At 47.8% G+C, this 23,022-nt stretch overlaps 1 protein-coding gene across 1 annotated transcript; it reads right to left on the bottom strand.

The window, feature by feature from the left end:
• Positions 1-207: 207 nt before the first annotated feature.
• On the bottom strand, positions 208-15,758 carry LOC149450568 (uncharacterized). The gene is made up of 3 exons (XM_089691756.1): positions 15,729-15,758; positions 8,202-8,343; positions 208-2,104 (listed from the first exon to the last, which is right to left on the bottom strand). The coding sequence occupies exons 1-3, from the start codon at positions 15,756-15,758 to the stop codon at positions 690-692; spliced, it is 1,587 nt and encodes a 528-aa protein (XP_089547882.1). The 3' UTR covers positions 208-689.
• Between the last annotated feature and the right edge of the window lie 7,264 nt (positions 15,759-23,022).

The raw sequence follows: 23,022 nt of genomic DNA, 5'->3' as shown, positions 1-23,022 counted from the left end.
TAGAAATATTTTCCGGTGGATCCCCTCTACCCAGACCCCATATGTAGACATAGAACAACAAGCTGTGTTCCCTCTCGTGCCGCACTCCTCCAACCACCCAAACCCACACAGAAGCCAAGGGAAATAATGAGAGGAAAGTTCCCCCCTAGTTTGGGGCGGAGTTCTCCTTCCCTCCTGTTGGGGGATGGGAGAAGGATGGACTGAAGACAGAGAGACGCTTCGGGGTCACCACTGTTCTGTAGAGCCTTGAAATGAAGGACATCAACTTCAGAAGTTCTTGTTGTCTGTGTAAAGTTCCCCGATAACGAGATCTGGGCTCTCCCGGCTTCTAGCTCTGTAACCCGCTATATCATTATCAGGAAACGCAACTCCGACACCCAAGAAGGGCTGAAGTTGTGTCCTTCATTTCCAGGATCTACTGACCACTCTGCACCCCGACATTTACTGCACTTCATCCATGTCTTTGGGGGCCTCTCATCTCCTTATCAACTGTTTCTTCCATGATGAAGATCAGCCATGGAGTATATCTGAGGTGTATATCAGGGTGTGCTTCTTCCCCACGAGAGCTGGGATGTCCAGCAACATTCATCTAGAAGACATTTCCCGCACTCAAGGCACTAATACACCTCCAGGGTTGTGTGGGACCCCTGATGTACAGGAAGACAGGACTTCAGTGAGGAACATTTCCCTCACTCAGGACAGGAAAGTGGGTTCTGCCCCGTGTGAGATCTCTGATGTTTGTAAAAATTAGACTTCCTTGTAAAACATTTCCTGCACTCAGGACAGGAATACGGCTTTTCCTCCTTGTGAGATCTTTTATGCACATTAAGACGGGATTTAGAACTGAAACATTTCCTGCACTCAGGACAGGAATACGGCTTCTCCCCTGTGTGAGATCTCTGATGTCTGTAAAGATTGGACTTCTCTGAAAAACATTTCCCGCACTCAGGACAGGAATACGGCTTTTCCCCTGTGTGAGATCTCTGATGTTTGTAAAGACTGGACTTCACTGAAAAACATTTCCCGCACTCAGGACAGGAATACGGCTTTTCCCCTGTGTGAGATCTCTGATGTGTGTAAAGACTGGACTTAACTGAAAAACATTTACCGCACTCAGGACAGGAATACAGCTTTTCCCCTGTGTGACATCTCCGATGTGTGTAAAGATTGGACTTCTCTGAAAAACATTTCCCGCACTCTAGACAGGAATACGGCTTCTCCCCTGTGTGAGATCTCTGATGTGTGTAAAGATCGGACTTCTCTGAAAAACATTTCCCGCACTCTAGACAGGAATACGGCTTCTCCCCTGTGTGAGATCTCTGATGTTTGTAAAGACTGGACTTAACTGAAAAACATTTCCCGCACTCAGGACAGGAATACGGCTTTTCCCCTGTGTGACATCTCCGATGTGTGTAAAGATTGAACTTCTCTGAAAAACATTTCCCGCACTCTAGACAGGAATACGGCTTCTCCCCTGTGTGAGATCTCTGATGTTTGTAAAGACTGGACTTCACTGAAAAACATTTACCGCACTCAGGACAGGAATACGGCTTTTCCTCCTTGTGAGATCTTTTATGCACATTAAGATGGGATATAGAACTGAAACATTTCCCGCACTCAGGACAGGAATACGGCTTCTCCCCTGTGTGAGATCTCTGATGTCTGTAAAGATTGGACTTCTCTGGAAAACATTTCCCGCACTCAGGACAGGAATACGGCTTTTCCCCCGTGTGAGATCTCTGATGTTTGTAAAGACTGGACTTCACTGAAAAACATTTCCCGCACTCAGTACAGGAATACGGCTTCTCCACCGTGTGAGATCTTTTATGCACATTAAGACTGAATTTATAACTGAAACATTTCCCGCACTCAGTACAGGAGAAGCTCTTCCCTGTTGGAAGGCTGGCCCGGTCCCGCACAGTCTGAGGTTCCTCAGGATACAAGCAATCCGATGGTCCATCTACACTGGGTGGTGCGGGATGGACATTGGTGGGAGCCGGGTTTTCTCCTGGACTATACTGTGTGATGTCCTCATCTTCTACTTTCCAGTCTGGAGACAAAGTGAGACAATCCTCGGAAGTTTTCCTCATCTCCCGGCCATGGACTAAAATACAAAGACAAAGAGGATTACTAGACAGGAGCTGATTGGTTCCCCCAAACCAGGACTCCGCCCACATCAGGCAGCTTGGTCTCTGAGGAGCTTACAATTCCACCCTCAAGGGAACTAGGAAATGGCTCCTCTGATCTCCTACCAGGTCATTTCTTTATTCATGGACCTTAGTCAGAGAGTGAGGAAACAACCAGAACTGTCTTTTATAGGAGGGACAGTGATGAGGGGATTATAGGACGAGGGTCCCCACCCCCTCTATCACTCATCGCCATCTTCCCAACACAAGAAGTACTGCACTTCCTTATATAGTCGATGATTTAGTCATGAAGAACAGCGGGGCTGAGCCCCACCAGAGTTCAGAGAGTGAGGATGGGGGGAGAACAACCAAGATGAAGACAGGACTGATCCTGAAGACCACCATCATTGGGGTATTGACTCCTCCCTCATTATCACTTTCTGTTTAAGGGTCCAAAGTTGGAGGATGTTATCACATTATTATCACCATGTAACAGTCTGTGCTCCAATCACATCATCCGATATAAAATGTCCAGCTGGGAGGAAATGGGGGGAACAAACGAGAATCCATACTATGTGTATATATAGCAGTGGGGGGAGGGGGAGAGCAGAAGTCAGGAGTATGTAATGTACAACATAGAATATATAGTGCAGGGGTCAGGAGTATGTAATGTACAACATAGAGTATATAGTGCAGGTGTCAGGAGTATGGAATGTACAACATAGAGTATATAGTGCAGGGGTCAGGAGTATGTAATGTACAATATAAATTATATAGTGTAAGGGTCAGGACTCATAATATTGGTATTCAGTAATTAAAGGTCCTTAAAGGCTTGCTTGTCTCCCATCTCCTGAGACTGCACTCAGTGACTTGGGTCTGAGACACTACAGACATATCCCTCCACCCGGCACAGCCAGCAGATAACAGAGAAGGTCCCCTGGAGGAGTCAGGCACAAGGCAGGAGACCCCAGTCACATGTCCTGGGTGCCTACATTATGTAATGTTTATAGTAAAAATCCACATTTTGCTGCCAGCTGAACCCCAGAACCTCCATAAATCCAGTCCAGAGACATAAATTGTGTCTGCAGCACAGAGAAGGAAGATTATCCGAGAGAAATCCAGGAATACAGGACGGGGAACACAGCTCAGGAAAGTGACCAGGGGATTACAGGCTGATATCACCCAGTCCCCGCCCTACTCTGGACCAATCAGTGAGCAGTATGGGTGGAGGAATTATTATTATTATTATTACATGGAGTTTATATAGCGCCAAAGGGTTTGCTCAGCGCTGTACAATAGGGGGGACAATACATGGCACAGTACCACAAAAACAGACAGCGTACGAGGGGTAAGAGGGCCCTACTCTTTCAAGCTTACAATCTAGGAGGGAGGGGGTAGTGGAACAATAGGAAGTGGCTGAGGGGAATGAAGTGGCTGAGGGGAATGAAGTGGTGGGAGGAATGAGGGAGGATGGCCGTTAGGTGAGGGTGGGGTAGGCTTCCCTGAAGAGATGGGTTTTGAGGGAGCGCCTGAATGTGGGGAGGGAAGGCGACAGTTGGATGGATTGGGGCAGTGAGTTCCAGAGGATAGGGGAGGACCTGGAGAAGTCCTGCAGTCGTGCATGGGAGGAGGAGACCAGGGAGCAGGATAGAAGGAGGTCCTGTGAGGAGCGAAGGGTATGGGTAGGGTGGTACTTGGGGATCAGGTTGGTGAGGTAGTCAGGGGCAGCGTTGTGAACGGCTTTGTAGGTCAGGATTAGAAGTTTAAATTTGATGCGTTGGGCAATCGGGAGCCAGTGGAGGGAGAGGCAGAGGGGGGTGGCAGAGGTGGAGCGGGTGGTGAGGTGGAAGAGTCTGGCCGCTGAGTTCAGGATGGTCTGGAGCGGGGAGATCCTGCACTGGGGTAGGCCGGTGAGGAGGGAGTTGCAGTAGTCCAGGCGTGAGATGATGAGGGAGTGTACAAGAAGTTTGGTGGTGTCTGGGGTGAGGAAGGAGCGTATCTTGGCAATATTGCGGAGATGGAGCCTGCATGTGTTTGTGAGTGATTTGACATGAGGGAGGAAGGAGAGGTTCGAGTCCAGAATGACGCCAAGGACTTTGGCTTGCGGGGCGGGAATGATAGTGGTGTTGGTGGTGGTGATGGATAGGCTGGGGGGGGTGTGGGCAGGGGGAAAGATGAGGAGCTCGGTTTTGGAGAGGTTAAGCTTGAGGAAATGTAGCGACATCCAGTCTGAGATGTCATTTAGGAGGTGAGTGATGCGGACGGAGATAGTGGGGGTGAGGAGAGGGGTGGAGAGGTAGATTTGGGTGTCGTCAGCGTAGAGGTGATAGTTGAAGCCATGGGAGTGTATGAGTTTGCCCAGGGAGGAGGTGTAGATGGAGAAGAGAAGGGGTCCAAGGACAGAGCCTTGGGGGACCCCGACAGAGGGGGGGAGGGAGGGGGAGGTGGTACCATTGTAGGTGATGCTGAAGGAGCGTCGGGATAGGTATGATGAGAACCAGGAGAGAGCGGTGTCTCTGATGCCAAGGGAGAGTAGTTTATTAAGGAGGAGGGGGTGGTCGACTGTGTCGAAGGCCGCAGAGAGGTCCAGGAGAAGGAGGACAGAGTAGTCGCCCTTGGCTTTGGCGGTAAGTAGGTCGTTAGTGATTTTGAGGAGGGCGGTTTTGGTGGAGTGTAGGGGACGGAAGCCGGACTGTAATGGGTCAAGGAGGTTATTGTCAATAAGGTGGGCGCTTAGGCGATAGTATACTATGCGCTCAAGGAGCTTGGAGGTGAGTGGCAGCAGGGAGATGGGTCTGAGGTTGTTGGGGTCTGCGGGATCCAGGGAGGGCTTTTTGAGGATGGGGGTGATATGTGCGTGCTTTAGGGGGGAGGGGAATGCGCCAGTAGAGAGGGAGAGATTGAAGATGTGGGTGAGGGAGCGGATGAGGGAGGCGGGGGGTGACCGGAGGAGTTGAGAGGGGATAGGGTCCAGGGGGCAGATAGTGAGGCGGGCTTCTGAGAGGACCATGACGATTTCCTCAGTAGTGACAGGGCTGAGGGAGTGCAGTGCAGGGGGGGGTTAGGTTACGGTGGGCGGGGCCTTGGGAGCGGTGGAGGGCAGTGCGGTTGTGAGGGCAGAGGAGGGGGGAGAAGAAGGGGTGACGGGGGTGGGGAGGCTAGGTGGGGAGGTAGATTGCGAGTTGACAATGTCCTTACGGATAGTGTCAATCTTGTTACGGAAATGGGTGGCAATCTCGTGGGCGGTGAGAGAGGTACTGAGTGGAGGAGGGGGGGGGAGAGAGCAGGGAGTTGAAGGTGGAGAAGAGTCGGCGAGGGCAGGTGGAGAGGGTGTTGATTAGGTTAACAAAGTAGGCCTGCTTGGCGGCGTGGAGGGAGGAGGTGTAAGTGAGGAAGGCAGATTTGTAGAGGGAGAATGCGTGAGGGGACCTGGTTTTGCGCCATAGTCTCTCCAGTGCGCGACTGCGACGTTTGAGGCGTTTAGTGCTGTCGGTCTGCCACGGTTGAAGCGGTCTGGGTTTGATGATGCGTGTGGTTAGGGGTGCCAGAGAGTCTAGGGCAGCTGACAGTGAGTCGTTGTACGTGGTGGTGGCTATGTCAGGACATGACAGTGGGAGGATGCTGTCATGTAGGCAGTCGGCAGCCGAGTGGAGGGGGGCCGGGTTCAGGTTGCGGAGATTGCGGTTGGTGATGGTTTGGCGTTTTTGGGGGGGGGAGTTGGGGGAAGGGGAGATGGAGAACGTGATGAGGTGGTGGTCAGAGAGAGGGAAGGGGGTGTTAAAGAACTGGTTGAGGGTACAGAGGTGGGAGAAGACGAGGTCCAGGGTGTTCCCTCCGATGTGGGTGGAGGATTGAGTGTGCTGTGTGAGCGCGAAGGAGAAGGTTAGGTGGAGGAATTGGGAAGTGGCCGGGTTGTTGTCGTTGATGGGGATGTTGAAGTCCCCGAGGATGATGGTCGGTAGCTCAGAGGAGAGGAAGAAGGGGAGCCAGGCGGCGAAGTTGTCCAGGAAGTGGGGTATGGACCCAGGAGGTCTGTAGATCACTGCGATACTTAGGGGGGTGGGGGTGAAGAGTCGGATGCAGTGCGCCTCAAAGGAGGGGAAGGATAGAGAGGGTGGGTTAGGGAGGACCTGGAAGGTGCTCAGCGGTGAAAGGAGCAGGCCGACACCACCACCTCTGCGATCGCTCAGTCTTGGCGAATGGGTCCAGATGAGACCTCCATGGGTGAGTGCCGCAGGGGAAGTGGAGTCGGTGGCCTGTACCCAGGTTTCGGTGACTGCTAGGAGGTTTAGGGAGCGGGAGATGAAGAGGTCGTGGATGGCGGTAAGTTTGTTGCAAACCGAACGAGCATTCAGGAGTGCAAACGAGAGAGGGGGGATAGGTATGGGGAGGAGGGGTGCATGTATGAGGTTGAGGCGGTTGCGTCGGCTGGCGTGAGCAGGGGGGGCTCTAGGGGGGGGTGAGGTGGTGAGGGGCCAGGGTTCGGGGAGATGTCCCCAGCTGATATGAGAAGGAGGAGGGTGAGGAAGGTGGCATGGGAACGGGAGGTGTAGGAGCGTGTGGGTCTGGACGTGGTGGCAAGTGGGTCAGCGGGGAAGTGGAGTACCAGGAGGAGGTGGTGGGTGCCGTAATGGGGAGAGGGGAGAAGCAAGGGGGCGATATAGAGCTGCTTAGTGGGGGTGGGCGGGTAGAGGGAGGCGGTTTTAAGGATGGAGGAGGGGAGGACGAGGAGGAGGAGCGCGGGCGGCATGTTGGGGTGAGCGGGGTGCTGGAAAGGTCAGGGGGGTGAAGGGGTGCTGGTCAGGGATGGCAAAGCGAAGTGTCCGAAATGCCGTGGGAGGTGAGGGGGTGCAAGTCCGGGATGGTGAAGCAGAGCGTCTGAAGCGCTGTGGAGGAGACTATTGAGTTCTTCTGGGAGGGGAGAGGGAGAGTGGAGGGCAGCAAGGATAGCAGCTGGTTGGTAGTAGTCTGCGGGTAAAGTAGGTTGGTGTCCGTGGGTGCGGCGGCACGTCATCAGTGGATGTGGTGGTTCGTTGAGCGGAGGGGTCGTAGGGCGCGACGTCTGGGGTGCAGTAGGCGCGGCATCTGGTGATGCTGGCGGCTTGGAGACCGGAGAAGTTGAGGCCAGGTGTTGAGGGCTTGGCGTCGGGAGGCGCTGAGGGTGCTGAAGAGCCCGACGTCGGGAGGAGTGGAAGGGTCGTCGTCAGGAGGTGGTATGGATCGACGTCTGGAGGTGGAGTAGGCTGTAGTAGGCTCAGCGTCCGTGAACGAAGTGAGCCGGCGCAGGCGGATGTTCAGGGCCAGGCGCTGAGGACTGGGGGTGCTGGGGGACCTGCGTCGGTGGGAGCGGTAAGGCCACGTGGTAGGCTTGGCTCCGCCGAATTGGATAGGGTTTGGGCAGTTCAGTGGTAGGTGCCCCAAAGGGGAGGCTTACCCTTTCGGTGCAGGTAGCGGAGGTGCGGCGGCGTCCTGGAAAGGTCCCTGGTCTGGGGCCGGCTGGTGCAGGGCAGCCCGCAGGGTTCTGGGAGGCCCAAAGCAGTTCCCAGGCAGGGCCGCTGGGTGTTGGATGCTGGGTGCCCCGAGGTGGCGGCAGGGTGTCAGCAGCTGGAAGCGGGCGGTCTGGGGTGGTCCCTGAGCTAGCAGGGAGGGCTCCAGGGAGACCGTGAGGCCGTGCCGGTTCCTGGTGGTCCAGGGTAGTCAACGAGGACCCAGGGCTGATGGGGAGGGCCCTGGGCAGGCAGGCAGGTCGGTGGGACCCGGTGGGCAGAGCGGAGACAGTCCGGGTGGATGTCCGGCGATGCGGTCCGGTCGCGGCTCGGCCGCGGCAAAAATTGAGGCCCCGGCTTCAGGTGCGCGGGTAGGCCACGATTCCCAGAGCTCCGGGAAAAGGTCCAGAAGCCTTCCCTGGTGGTCGGGCTGGGCCGGGAGTGTCTTAGGGGCCCCGCTGGGGTCCGCTGCGGCCCGGATGGCAGCGGATTGGGGCTAGGAGCGCAGGAGCTCCTAACGCATGTCTGCTCCCGCCGCCATCTTGAATAAATATATTCAGGAGGAATGGATTTAGTGTTCATGACCCACCTGTGCTGATCTCTGTAGGAGTGTCCTCCTCTATAAATGTCCCCGTTATTCCATCCTCCTCCATAGACTGCTGATCATCCCTCACATACGCCTCTTCTTCTTCTGCTTTCACCTCAAATTCTATATCGATTGGATCTCCACTCTAAATCAAGGAAATGAGAGAAAATATCGTCTGTAAAATGTAAGATCACATAAAAATCCACACATTGTCTCTATGAATTCATGTTCTAGATGCTCCATCCCACCAACCTTGCAATGGGGAGGGATGGTGTGACCTTCCTGTGTGGAATCCCGGGAATACAGAGGACGGGGACATCTCTCTGGTGGGTTCCTGGTATTAGGTGGCTCCATCATATCCTTGTGTCCTCCTGAAAACTCCTCCATCACTCCATACTCCTCATCCTCCTCTTTATACTCTTCTTTAACATCAATATTATCATCCCCGAGGATTCCACTCTGAAAGATATAATAAAACATTCATTGTAACAAACATGCTGTGTATAAATCACAACTACCAATAATTGTCATCATCTACCTGATGATGGTGAGGGATGGTGTGACCTTCCTGTGTGGAATCCCGGGAATACAGAGGACGGGGACATCTCTCTGGTGGGTTCCCATGACTGGATCCATCTGTAGGAAACACACACACTGACTGAATCCATTGTTTCTATGTGTTTATCAGATGATGGGGGATCTAGGTGGATCCTCCGTACTGCTCTCTCCTTTACAATAAAGTCTCCTCTTACCCGGTGATGTGAGGGGCGGCTGATTGTCCATCATGACGTCCTTGTAGAGATCCTTGTGTCCTTCTAAATACTCCCACTCCTCCATGGAGAAATAGACAGTGACACCCTGACACCTTATAGGAACCTGACACACACAATGATACAGTCACCATCCAGACACATCCCTTGTCTGTTACTGGAGAATGTCCCAGAATTCCCGGCACCGCTCACCTCTCCTGTCAGCAGCTCAGTGATCTCTCTGGTGACTTCTAGAATCTTCTTCTTCTTTCTCTCTTCTATCAGGGAGGGAGGTGGAGGCAATGTGATGTCATATGATCTCCAGACTTCACAGGAGGAAAACTCTACATCTGAACACAAATAGTCACATCAAATGATATTCCCAGAATCCTCCTCACCTCTCCATTCAGGTCTCCATTTTATTAAAGCCCCACTTCAGGCTGAGGTATAATTTCCCCCCACAGGACCCCCACACTACGCAGGGTATAGGCTTGTTGCAGCATTCTGATGTCATTACATACAACGCAGGACCAACAGTCCCACTTTACATGTGAGGATACCAAGGGACCCCACATCCTAAGAGCATCAGAAAAAATCAGATGGAGGGACATTGGGAGGAGGAGCTGTGAGGTCAGTGTGATGTCATAGGATTCTCTGACTCTGGATGGAAGGACATTGGGAGGAGGGGCTGTGAGGTCAGTGTGATGTCATAGGATTCTCTGACTCTGGATGGAAGGACATTGGGAGGAGGGGCTGTGAGGTCAGTGTGATGTCATAGGATTCTCTGACTCTGGATGGAGGGACATTGGGAGGAGGAGCTGTGAGGTCAGTGTGATGTCATAGGATTCTCTGACTCTGGATGGAGGGACATTGGGAGGAGGAGCTGTGAGGTCAGTCTGATGTCATAGGGTTCTCTGACTCTGGATGGGGGGACATTGGGAGGAGGGGCTGTGAGGTCATTGTGATGTCATAGGATTCTCTGACTCTGGATGGAGGGACATTGGGAGGAGGAGCTGTGAGGTCGGTGTGATGTCATAGGATTCTCTGACTCTGGATGAAGGGACATTGGGGGGAGGAGCTGTGAGGTCAGTGTGATGTCATAGGACATATAGACTCTGGATGGAGGGACATTTGGATGGGGAGATTTGAGGGGTCCTCTATATGAAGCTCCCATGCAAACCAAATCCTTGTTCCTGGGTGCGTCCTACCTCTCCTAAACTGAAGAGTGACCTTTGACCTTTACCATCCAGAAATCTGTCCGGAATCTGTGGAAGTAAGCTGTCATGTGATCAGGTGACGTGCGGAGGAACGGAGTGTAAATAGAAGACAATTGTCTCCAGAGCCCCTAATGGTGGGGATGGATTTGGCGGCGTGCTGGTGCCAAGTTTCCTCCCCCCAGGGTCACTGCAGGTGTGGAGAAAAGCTGTGTGTAACGGACATGTAAAATTTAATGTAACGGACATGTAAGATTTATTGTAACGGACATGTAAGATTTGAGTGGAAATATGGTATCATAGCCATGACAGGTTGAGTAGATTAGATTATGTCAGGCCCTTTCATTGCAAAGGTGTGTGCAGGAACAGTCTGGTCATTAAGGATGTACATTGAGCCCCCTGGGCAGTAGGAAAATTAATAGAAGATACAAACAAATGGTCTGGGGTCAGATGTGTATTATACACAATTCCTCAATAGGCCTTACAGACCCAATCATCATTTAGCATTAATTAGTCTAAAGCCAGGTTCCTGGAGGTGACAACTTTTGTGTGTCAATCAGGTTATCACCTTCTGGGAAAGTCAGTGACAGCAGACAGACTGTCTGCCTTTTGTAGAAAGTTCTATAAGTAATATTCACATCAAAGAAGTATGTTTAATCTCTTATAAAAGCCAAAATATTAGTTGGAGAGATATGAACATGCTTCCTTTGTGCAGACCAATCTGTGCGCTACATTTACATATAAGAATCATATTTGTGGCTTGGGGAGGAAGCCAGGGAAATGCATGGAATGATTAGATGACGCGGGGGTGCGACAGTCGGATGGTGTTTGGTACTGTTGCGATCGGGCTGATGCGCCGGTGTCAGAAATCCAATCCCCGACTTGGTGTTCAGGCCAGTCTCGGCCCAATTGAACTTGGGCAGGTCCATACACAGTACCTCTTGTGGGCAGGTCAGGACCACCTCCCCCAGAGTCAATTGGCCGAAGACTAATGTGCCGCCCATGTCCAAATCGCAATAAATTGAACGCATGGACATTTGGACAGTGTGATTCGTACGGAGCTGGTTCGATCGACTAGCGGATTGCCAAGTTTCTGGCTTGCTCCAGCCGCAGGGTAAAGTGTTATTCTGTCTTTTTATTCCCTTTTATTTTATAGTAATCAGTCATTTGTGTGTCTTCTTATGTCTTTGTATTTGCTGTAACCTTTTATCTTTTGTACATATTTTATGCACTGCCCACTTTGGGAAATTAAATCTTAAAATTAATTAGTGAACTTCTGTGTATTTAAGCTCGTGCTCATATCTTCGGAGAGACTAGATCAGAGAGACTAGATTGGAGAGATTAGATTGGGTTATATTGTATTGTATTTTAGTGCCTTTAAAACGCTCGGTTAAGCTCATTGCCAATCTGTATGCAACTGCACTGTGAGTGGGCAGATTGCACGCAGATTGCAAAGGTAACAGATCTGCCAGACGGAGATCTGTATGTGTGTGGTGTCTCAACAGACCATTCTGCGGATAAACTGTTGGGTGGTGGCAGGCTACCTTTGTGGTGCGTCTGGTGTGGGGGTGTGTGGACAGTGGAAGGGTTATCAACACCAGGGTTCAAGCTAGGATAGCTGAAGGGACCTTTAGAAGGGTGTGTGATTACTAAGCTGGTCCTCAACTCTAATCAGGGCATCAGGTTGTATGTAAGATCGTATCTGCCAGTGTGTGGCCGACCAGCTGGATTGGAGTGGAGTCTCCATCTGGTGGTGGCCAGAGGTAGTGCGGGCTGTGAAAAGGTATCACGGCTGATCTTATATACGGTTTGAGATATTTAAGTATAAATCCCCTTTATTATCCCCTCTTTACCACCCTGTCGCGGCCGCACGCATGCGTCGCGGTTAGCTAGTCGCTGTGGGCGTGGCGTGTGGTGGACACGTGACAGGGTGGTCGTTTTAAGCGAATCCTTGACACTGTGTAAGAGGATATGGAGGAGAGATGAGGAGGAGATCCAGGAATCAGGAGAAAGGTCAGGGCAAGCAACAGACGAGCGCATCCAAGAGACCAAGCCGGGGTCACTACACAGAAAATCAATCCAAGGAAACAACAGGCAGGACGAGGAATAGCAAGGAGGAGCTGAGAGACAAATGAGAATATTGCTCAGCCAATGGGAGATGATCTCAGCATGACTTCCATCATGAAGGAGATGAGGGGGAGGGGAGGAAGTCACTGAAGGTGACCATAGATCCATGGAAATTCAGCTGGTTCAGCAGGGATCGCTCACATTTCCATCCATGTGTGGCCACTGCCGGATAAAAGCCACTCCCCCAGTGGCTGCAGCCAATAGCTTCAGTGCTGATCCGTGTATTCTGAGAGCGGAGCAGTCCCCCCATTGTCAGAATACAAGAGTGCAGCGGGGAGGATTCCCCCATCCACCTCCAATGTGTGGATGGGGGAATCCCTTCAGTTTTTATGGTCATCCCGCTGGCTGAACGATAAAACTGAACCATGTAGGCCAGCTTTGGGAGCAAATATATTATCATCAACTCCTCCCCCTGAAGGGGTTCATCTACGTATTACCTCCTCTGCTGCCACATCCAGGAATGTCTCCTCTTTGCTTCCTCCTGATTTACCTCTCCCCTAAAATGTCCTGTCTGTATCTGACATCACTTCCTGTCTTTACCTGACATCACTTCCTGTCTGACATCACTTGTTTGTCTTCCATAAAGACTTCCTGTCTGTACCTGACATCACTTCCTGTCTTCCATAGAGACTTCCTGTCTGGGTAGAAGTGAGATCCCCACCTTGTGGAGCTCAGAGGAACTGCAGCCCCGAGAAGCGTCTGGTAGTGTGACCCCGGCCTTGTGCTGGGTGTGTATGGACTGTAGATCCTTATAGAGGGGTCACCTCCACTCCCACCAAGGGGGACAGAAATATATGACTGCTCGGGGGAGGGGTTTTGGCTCCTTTGATTTTACAGTAACATTGATTGTAGATTTAGTCCTGTAGAACATCTGGTATATGGATACAAAGCCCCCCCAGCTGGGAGTAAAGGGTGGAAATGGCTGGTGACCCCCAGATTTGGGCAATGATGTCATCACTATAAATGGATAAAACCCGCACTATGTGTAACAACTCCAAACCTACAAAAACCTTCTAGCGGACTGCTGCTGTAACAAAGGGAAGGATTCCCTGTCATCTAGAAGAGCATTATGTGTCACAGCGCTGTCCTATTGTGTGTGCACAGAAATCATCACAAATACACTACAAATATGTGGAGACATTCAGAGATAAAGAGCTCGGGGCTCCAAATCCTATTCTCTGCACATCCACTGCTTCCACTTTACACCCACTTCATTGGTCTTATGGGGTTTATCAATAAATGAAGGAAACTGAACCGTGTGCAAATCCATCCACAACATAAAGGGCTTTGTGCTCAAGATGCTGCTCCCTGCAGATCCACTGCTTCCACTTTACACCCACTTCATTCATCTCATCAGATTTGCTGCTATAGGAAATCACTTATAATGATGTCCCATCTCGCTGTTTGTAAAAACAATTCTGCAGCTAATTGGCCACTAGGATTACTGTTACATGAAAGCCACCCACCAGCTAATAAACCAGCACTAGAATGATGCCTGTAGCTGCAAGCATCCTCCCGGTATAACCACTCCAAGTCCAGTGACGTTCCAGTACATTGCTGGTCCATGTTGGACATATATGTACCAGCAGAGAACACGGACATACGATGAATCGGGTCTGCGGACCAATATGACTGCAATTCATTCTTTTCTGTAATGTCCATGTTGGGGGTTCGGCCGCAAAAAGTTTTAATTTCATAAACGGTGATAGAGTTCCATGTGAATTGTGTGACAAGAGCTGAATTTGGGTGGCGGCCATGTATTGTGGTGTATAAATTGCCTTGGCCCACAATTGGTACAAATCTTCTGTGAAGAACAGTGGAGGGGCTGAACACTAGTGCTGGCAGTGACCGGGCCGATCCGGCTAACACTGAGTATTGGGGACACTATACAAAGCCGGCACTTCTACACATGAATTGGTTTCACTGTATATAATTCTATGATTATCACTCATTACTATATGTTTGTATATTCAGTATTTCTATTCACTTATTATTTATATATTAGGTAGCGCTGCATCAATTTATTGTGTTTTTGGTTATTTCCCTGTCATAAGGTATATGATAGATGGTAGCAGCTTCCTCTTATTAGGAGTTTTTTATGTCATCAGTATTGAGTTAGGAGTGCAGGAGGTTCACACCATTAAATTCTAGGAGCAGACCTCCTCCGTACTCCATACTGATGACCTAGAAGGGGCTATAAATGTGTCACCTATAGATAATACCGGGGACTAAAGGTTGTCACCATTTCAGCACACACAACTTAAGGTTTGACATGTTGGATATCTATTTACTCGCTGCAACCTCGGCTTTTATATTGTTACACATAAATGGGTCATTTATTGCTTTTTTGTGCCCTGAAATTAACTTAAGTGTATTTTTTACTGAAATTTGGCATTTCCTAGACTTTGTGATAATATTTTCTGACATAAAACATTAGAACTGCCGCTATTTTATTCTCTAAAGTCTCTACTTTCAGAAAATCGATATTTTGGGTGTTTCGTGTCATCTTTAGGGCTAAAATGATTTTTTAAATGTTTGCAAAAATGGCTCTGGGAGTGAAAGGGAGGAAGGATAAGCCGGACACTCCCCTTTCCTGAGGAGCAGCCAATCGGTTCTCATTACACTGCAAGGAATCTCCCCTCCCTGCTAGTCCCCGGGTGCGGTGCTGGAGACAGGTGGGGGAGGGGAGGAGGAGATAAACAGAACAATGTTACACATATTAAATGTTTTAGTCGCTATAAAGTCCCTTTCATTTTTGAAACCCCCGGACATTCCTAAAAGAGCCTCAGATTTATGTACATTTTCTGTTAAAAAGGAATGTTTCCTTCCTCCTGAGCAGCAATGTAAGGGGCCCTATGCTCCATACTCCTGACCCCAGCACTCCATCATTGTGTTGGCTGCATAGTGTAATGATTGCCCATTGGCTGCCTGTGTAGTGTCATCATTGCCCTTTGTAGGCCATGTATGGTCAGGATGGTCCTTGTCTTGTCTATTTATTGTCAGTGCTGTTTGTTTAGAGGACCATATTACTAGAATTTATCTCCACAATGAGGAGAATGTTCCGGCCCCGGAAGTGGGGGAATGTTCTGCCCCTGAAGGGGTTCATCTGGGTTCCCACACTATATATGTGTGTATCATCATCTGCTGGAGATAAAAGACGTCACAGTGACTATGGAGGGAGAGGACGGACATGACTATGGAGGAAGAGGACGGACATGACTATGGAGGAAGAGGACGGACGTGACTATGGAGGAAGAGGACGGACGTGACTATGGAGGAAGAGGACGGACATGATGATGGAGGAAGAGGATGAACATGACTATGGAGGAAGAGGACGAACATGACGGGGGTTACTGGGTGTAAATAGGAAATAACATCTTATTACCTCCTCTGCTGCCAAGTGCAGCAAAATATCTCTGATCTGCTTCCTCCCAACTCACCTCTCGGAATGGCCTGTCTGAACCTGACATCACTTCCTGTCTGTACCTGACATCACTTCCTGTCTGTATCCCATAAAGAAGTCCTGTCTGGGGAGAAATGAGATCCCCATCTTGTGGATTTCAGAGAAACAGCAGCCCCAAGAAACTTCCCCTAAAGACCATTCCAGCATTGTATCTACCTTACAGAGATACCAGAGAAGATCATAAAGAACTAAAAAACAGTAAGAAACAATAAACCTAACTCTTATGCAACCAACTGTTTATATAATATATTTTACTACAGATAGAAAAGTCTTAAAGACACAGAACACAAGATAAAAACAAAATACATAATAAAACAGAGACCTCCAAAACAGATCTTTTTGGGTAAAAAAAATGCAAAAATAAATCCAAAGGCATAAAAATATCTATCAATCCACTCATAATGAAGATGTTAGACATAAATGACAAGGATGTAATGGTCACAGAGGAATGGTGGTGGAGATCTCTCAAAGTAAGAACACTTCCTTGAATGGTTCTATAAATAAAGAATGAATCCTGGAGGGAATAAAGCTGTAAAGCAATAAATAATATATAAACTGGGCCATCCACTTCATCCATAAAGACATTGTGATTGAAGATCTTCTAGATCACATAGAAGGAGGACTCATCCATGATTTCATACATTTGTTTGGAAGGATAGAACAATCCTCAGAAGGGAACATGTAGGATGACAGGAAAGGCTCCTGACTGGTGAGATCCTCCAAACATAATGATGACATCCATGAACTGGAGCGAGCTCGTTGGGGTGATAAAGCCAATCTGGAAACACTGTGTAGACGTTCTCCAAGAACTCAGCACACTCCAGGTGTGGAGAAAGTCTCCAGGTGGGTTTAGCCTGTCATTTATCATAGGTAGAAATGTCCACACATGGACTTCCACAGGGACCCCCGAGACTACATGTAGAACCTGTACAGTGTCCCCTGTAATGAACTGCTTCCCACCAGGCCTATAGCAGAATGACAGCTGAGCGGGATCTCTCCCATCCTGGGTGGACATCATATGAAGTCCTCCAAGTGTAGCGACTCTGCTGTATCTTGATATGTCACCTGCTGTGTCCACTAGATGACAGATCATTGTACCAGGCCAGCCCAGTACCATGTGATTGCTATGACCAATCACAGTGATCACATGACAGTTGTACACAATAAATGTCTTTCATTCATAGCCATCCATTGTGTACTATTGTGATGGTCTCTGTGATTTGTCTCTGGCTCACTACCTCTACTGGAAATGTATTCCCGGCATCAACTACTCTTTCAGTAAAATATTACTTTCTGAGATTAGTTGTGAACTTTCCTCCAGTTAGTTGGAGGTCATGTCCTCGTGTTCTTCATTTTGGTTTCATATTGAAAATCCTGCCCTCCTGAACCTTATTCACTCCCTTGTTGTATGTAAAGGTTTCAGTCATGTCTCCCCTTTCCCTTCTCTCCTCCAGACTGGACATGTTACGTTCCTGAAGTCTCTCCTGATATCACTATTTGTATTCCCCGTCTCTGGACTCGTTCTATCTTATCAATACCTTTATGTAAGTGAGGTCTCCAGAACTGGACACAGTATTCTAAATGAGGTTGCTGGTGACCCCTCTAGTGATAGAAAGATCTATATAGAGGAATCGGGACCTCCTTCCTACTGCTGGTGACCCCTCTAGTGATAGATCTATCTAGAGGAATCGGGACCTCCTTCTTCCTGCCGGTGACCCCTCTAGTGATATAAAGATCTATATAGAGGAATTAAAACCTCCTTCCTCCCACCGGTGACCCCTCTAGCGATATAAAGATCTATATAGAGGAATCGGGACCTCCTTCCTCCTGCCGGTGACCCCTCTAGTGATATAAAGATCTACATAGAGGAATCAGGACCTCCTTCCTCCTGCCGGTGACCCCTCTAGTGATAGAAAGATCTCTATAGGGGAATCGGGACCTCCTTCCTCCTGCCGGTGACCCCTCTAGTGATATAAAGATCTATATATGGGAATTGGGACCTCCTTCCTCCTGCCGGTGACCCCTCTAGTGATAGAAAGATCTCTATAGGGGAATCGGGACCTCCTTCCTCCTGCCGGTGACCCCTCTAGTGATATAAAGATCTATATAGAGGATTCGGGACCTCCTTCCTCCTGAAGGGACCCTTCTAGTGCTATAAAGATCTATATAGTGGAATCAGGACCTCCTTCCTCCTGCCGGTGACCCCTCTAGTGATATAAAGACCTATATAGGGGAATCGGGACCTCCTTCCTCCTGCTGGTGACCTCTATAGTGATATAAAGATCTAAATAAGTAACCCAAATCCTTTTCTTCTGAAGTGCTGGCAAGCAACATAACCCCCATGTTGTACTCTCTCAAGGGATTCTTTTTCCCTAGGTGCATTATGTTACATTTAGAAACATTGAACTGAAATTTCCACTTTTTTGACCAATCATCCAGCAATGCCAAATCCTGTTCCATGTTACAGACACCTCCAGGGATATCCTCCCTATTACACACCTTTGTGTCCTCAGCAAAGAGACATCCCCTTACCCAACAACCCTTTAGTTATATCCCTTACATATAGATTACATAGAACAGCTCCCAGTACAGAACCTTGGGGTACACCACTAGTGACTGCTCTCTGTTCCGAGTGAACCCCATTTACAACCACACTCTGGTATCTCTCCTTTAGCCAACTGCACATCCACTGAACCACCCAAGGGCTAAGTCCTAGCTTGTCCAACTTCTGTATTAGATCATTATGTGGAACCATATCACATGCCTTGCTGGAATCAAGATATTCTATGTCCACAGCACCACCCTGGTCCAAAATGATGGTAATACAGTCAAAAAGTCCAATCAGATGAGTCTGCCATGATCTGCCCTCAGTAAAGCCATGCTGCTTTGGATCCAGCAAGTTGTGTGTTTCTAGATGATCAATGATCCTTCCTTTCAGGAGTGATTCCATTAACTTGACTACCACCGATGTTAGACTTACTGGCCTGTAATTGCCGGCTTCTACCTTGCTGCCCTTCTTGGATGGAACACACTGTGCACTCCATTACATGAACAACATTGGGAGTTCTGCAATCATCATCTGATCAGGATACACAGGGATATGAGCCAATAGTAGATCAGCAGGTGCCTACAGGTTACCACCCCACAGGGATATGAGCCAATCGTAGATCATCAGGTGCCTACAGGTTACCAGTCCAAAGGGTTATGAGCCAATCATAGATCAGCAGGTGCCTACAGGTTATCACCCCACAGGGATATGAGCCAATCGTAGATCAGCAGGTGCCTACAGGATACCACAACACAGGGTTATGAGCCAATCATAGATCACCAGGTTGTCGGAACTGTTCTGGGCTCACAGAATGAAACAGGAAGGCTGAACTTATCATCTCTACATGGACATGCTGGAAGCCATTTTGTTCTGTATATTCTATTTCATGGTTTCTGAACACAGATTCTAAGAGCATTCCAAGGTGGTTACAGCTTATGTTCCCAGGTTATAAATCTGGGGGGAGGTATGGTGGGATCAGACGGCTACAAGATGAAGACTAGACATGATACCAAGTGGTAAGATAAATGGATGAGTCCATGTCTAGACTGAACAAAGGACACAAGAACTGGTCACAATGATTATTTCCCATGATCCTCTGGAAAGAGTGCATATTATACCTTACATTGTATATGGTGTTATTATTATGTGACAGGAATATCTGATCCAAAAATGTCAATTGTATTATTATTAGTATTACATGAAGTGAATGCTTGCTTACTTATGTCATCCAGGTTTATATTACTAGATTCCATTTCCACATACATATATTTATATGAAATGGTTTAACAATGAATACATATTGATATATTGGGGATATTCTGTTTGTAACATTATAAAGTATCAGTTTGAGTTCATTGTATGACAACGTTGTTATGTTACAGAAGACGTGAGATAAGAAGTCTCAGTATAATGACCTCATCTTTTTGTAGGATATTTAGGTAGATTTGTTTTCTTTTCCAGAATCACTTAATTAATACATTACTTGATATATATTACTAGATTTTTTTTCTCCAGAATCACTTAAAGTGGTTGTAAACCCAAATATTTAAAAAATTTACTTTTTGCCATAAATGAATACATTTTAATGTAAACATCCATACAGCTGTGAGTGTACCTCAGAAAAATGCTCCTTTAGCTTGTCTCAGCCCTCCAAAAACTGCTGGTCTGTGGGCGTGGCTTAGGACCAGAGAATAGTAGGCGGAGATATGATGTCACACAATCCCCCAGTTATACCCCCCTCCATCCTCGGCTCAAGAACAATCACTGGTGCTGATGAGTGCTGAGTTGTGGATCTTGTGAAGGCAGAGACCAGCATGGAGAGGACACCCCCTCCCCCACCCCTTGCAGTGTATTACATGGAGGCTCATACTGGTCTCATCCTCAGCACAGCCTGTCACTCACAGGAGAAGGGGTGTGGTGACACCATATTTCTGCTGGTGTCAGATTTATTCTGCTCAGAAGATCAGGTGGGATGTCTGGAGAAAGGGATTGCTTCAAGATACCAGACTAAGCTGAATGGCTCAGTAAAGGTAAAATCTACCCAACTGCAGGATTAGACGGATTTGTGTTTTTTAGGTTTACAACCACTTTCAGTAATAAATTATTAGCAGTGACATGGGTACCAGTCTGTGTGACACCAAACCTGGCAGAAAAGCAGTTCTCTCTAAATGTAGTCATGTCCTTACCAGCCGAGGTTAAAGGTCAACCCTTGTCATGTTCCAGAAGACATGTCAGAGAATTCCTCATCCTATACTGCCCCCTTCAGGTCACTGAAATCAATTAGTAGAGAAAATAGCACCTAGTCTGACGTCATTGTGAGGAGAGATGAGCTTTGCCCGCCTAGGTTTTATTTGGAGGGATAAAAGTAAGAGACGGACAGAGAGGAGGACACACATCACAAAACAAGACCTCACAAGACAGGAGACAAGGGGCAACAGACGGACACAGACACCCCCTGAAGTGAGCGCACTGAAAGCTGACATCACTGACACCATACAGTCCATATTGGGAACTAGAACTTTCATTTTCCTCAGATAACTTGTACTCCCCTTATATCTCCAGATACATTGTTTAGTCCGATAACGGTTCTGGTGAGCACAGGAGGGGATGTGACGTCATTTTACCTGCAGTATAAATTATTATCATTTCCCTCCTCTGGGGAAGATTGATTTTACATATCCCTGAAGCTGATTCTGGCTTCTAGTCAATGGTTTATCCGGATGTATACAGTATATATATATGACAAGGCAGACTACTTCATGTAACATTACATCTTCATCTCAGATTGTAAGCGGATTGGATTGGCCTGTGTATGGGATTCCAGATCAAGTCATGGCAAGGTACACGTTGAGCGTTGAATATCTGGGTGTAGAGAGATCACGGGGGGATTTGTATATCTGTTGTCACATGTTGCTGAGTTACTGATTTCTTACACGACATTTCCAGACAGTCGGATGTAATTCATTAATATTTGGAAGTAATTGCTGGCTTGTATTTCTCCCCATTATTGTGGATTAGATCATTGTACTGTTATCTTGTATTGTTTATTATTTATCATCACCTATTATATTTCATCCCCATTTTGTACTGATTTATATTATTAATAAATATATATTTTTGCACATTATTGTGTTTTATTTTGTCTTCCAATTATCACAAATACAGAACTGGGATGTCGGTTACTTTGTGAGAATTAGTAGGGAATCTCCTTCATTCCAGATCCCGCCTGTTTCCATGAATTGTATACGGATTATTTCCTCACAGATAAAGTTCTGACAATTTGTACCGTTCTGGTGTTTTTGATCCTCAGAAATGAGATCTGCCGTCATCAGACATGATGGATTTTCAGACATCTCTCCCATAGTTTGTAGACTCTATAACTCTCCTACACACTGAATCATAGACACTGATTGGGGTTATTGTACCCAAGAAATGGCGCAGAATACACCTTTGTCTACATTTATAAGGAAAGACCATTTATTTGTAAAAACAGGAAACAAGCAAAAATGGTAAAAAGTGGTGTTTAAATACCACCAAAATAAATATCTATTTGTGTGAAAAAATTACAAAAATATAATTTGAGTACAATGTTGCATGACTGTGTAATTGTCATTCAAAGTGAGCGCTGATAGTTACCAGTCAGCCTGGGCAGGAAGGGGGGGGAAGTGTCCGGTATACAGGAGGTAGAAATATTTATTTTTATACAGACCTCCAAGTGTTTGTGAAATCTCCCACCACAAAATGTACTCAGCCAATCACAGGGCAGGACTCCATTTTTACTCTTCTCCTGATATCAATGGCTGACCCGGTCCCACACTTCATCCATGTCTTTGGGGACCTCTGATCTCCTTATGGACTGTTTCTTCCATGATGAAGATCAGCCATGGAGTATATCTGAGGTGTATATCAGGGTGTGCTTCTTCCCCACATGAGAGCTGGGATGTCCAGCAACATTCATCTAGAAGACATTTCCCGCACCCAAGGCACTAATACACCTGTTGTGTGGGACCCCTGATGTACAGGAAGACAGGACTTCAGTGAGGAAAATTTCTCTCACTCAGGACAGGGAAGTGGCTTCTCCTCATGTGAGATCTCTGATGTCTTGAAAGATGGGACTTCACTGAAAAACATTTCCCACACTCAGGACAGGAATACGGCTTCTCCCCTGTGTGAGATCTTTGATGTGTGTAAACACTGGACTTATTTAAAAAACATTTACCACAGTCAGGACAAGAATACGGCTTCTCACCTGTGTGAGACCTTTCATGTTTGACAAGATCTGATTTTTGTGCAAAACATTTCCCGCACTCAGGACAGGAATAAGGCTTCTCCCCCGTGTGAAATCTCTGATGTCTGTACAGATGGGACTTCTGTGAAAAACATTTCCTGCACTCAGGACAGGAATATGGCTTCTCTCCCGTGTGAGTTCTCTGATGTGTGTAAAGATTGGACTTGTCTGAAAAACATTTCCTGCACTCAGGACAGGAATACGGCTTCTCCCCTGTGTGAGATCTCTGATGTGTGTAAAGATCGGACTTCTGTGAAAAACATTTCCCGCACACAGAACAGGAATACGGCTTCTCCCCCGTGTGAGATCTTTGATGTCTGTAAAGACTGGACGTATCTGAAAAACATTTCCCGCACTCAGGACAGGAATACGGCTTCTCCCCCGTGTGACATCTTTTATGCCTATTAAGTTGGGATTTATAATGGAAACATTTCC

This window comes from Staurois parvus, unplaced genomic scaffold (assembly GCF_062004578.1).
Source record: "Staurois parvus isolate SC_StPar_1 unplaced genomic scaffold, SC_StPar_1.0 ptg000571l, whole genome shotgun sequence".
Classification (NCBI taxonomy): domain Eukaryota; kingdom Metazoa; phylum Chordata; class Amphibia; order Anura; family Ranidae; genus Staurois; species Staurois parvus.
The sequence above is the reverse complement of the archived record's forward strand: the minus strand, read 5'-3'. Positions and strand labels throughout refer to the sequence as shown.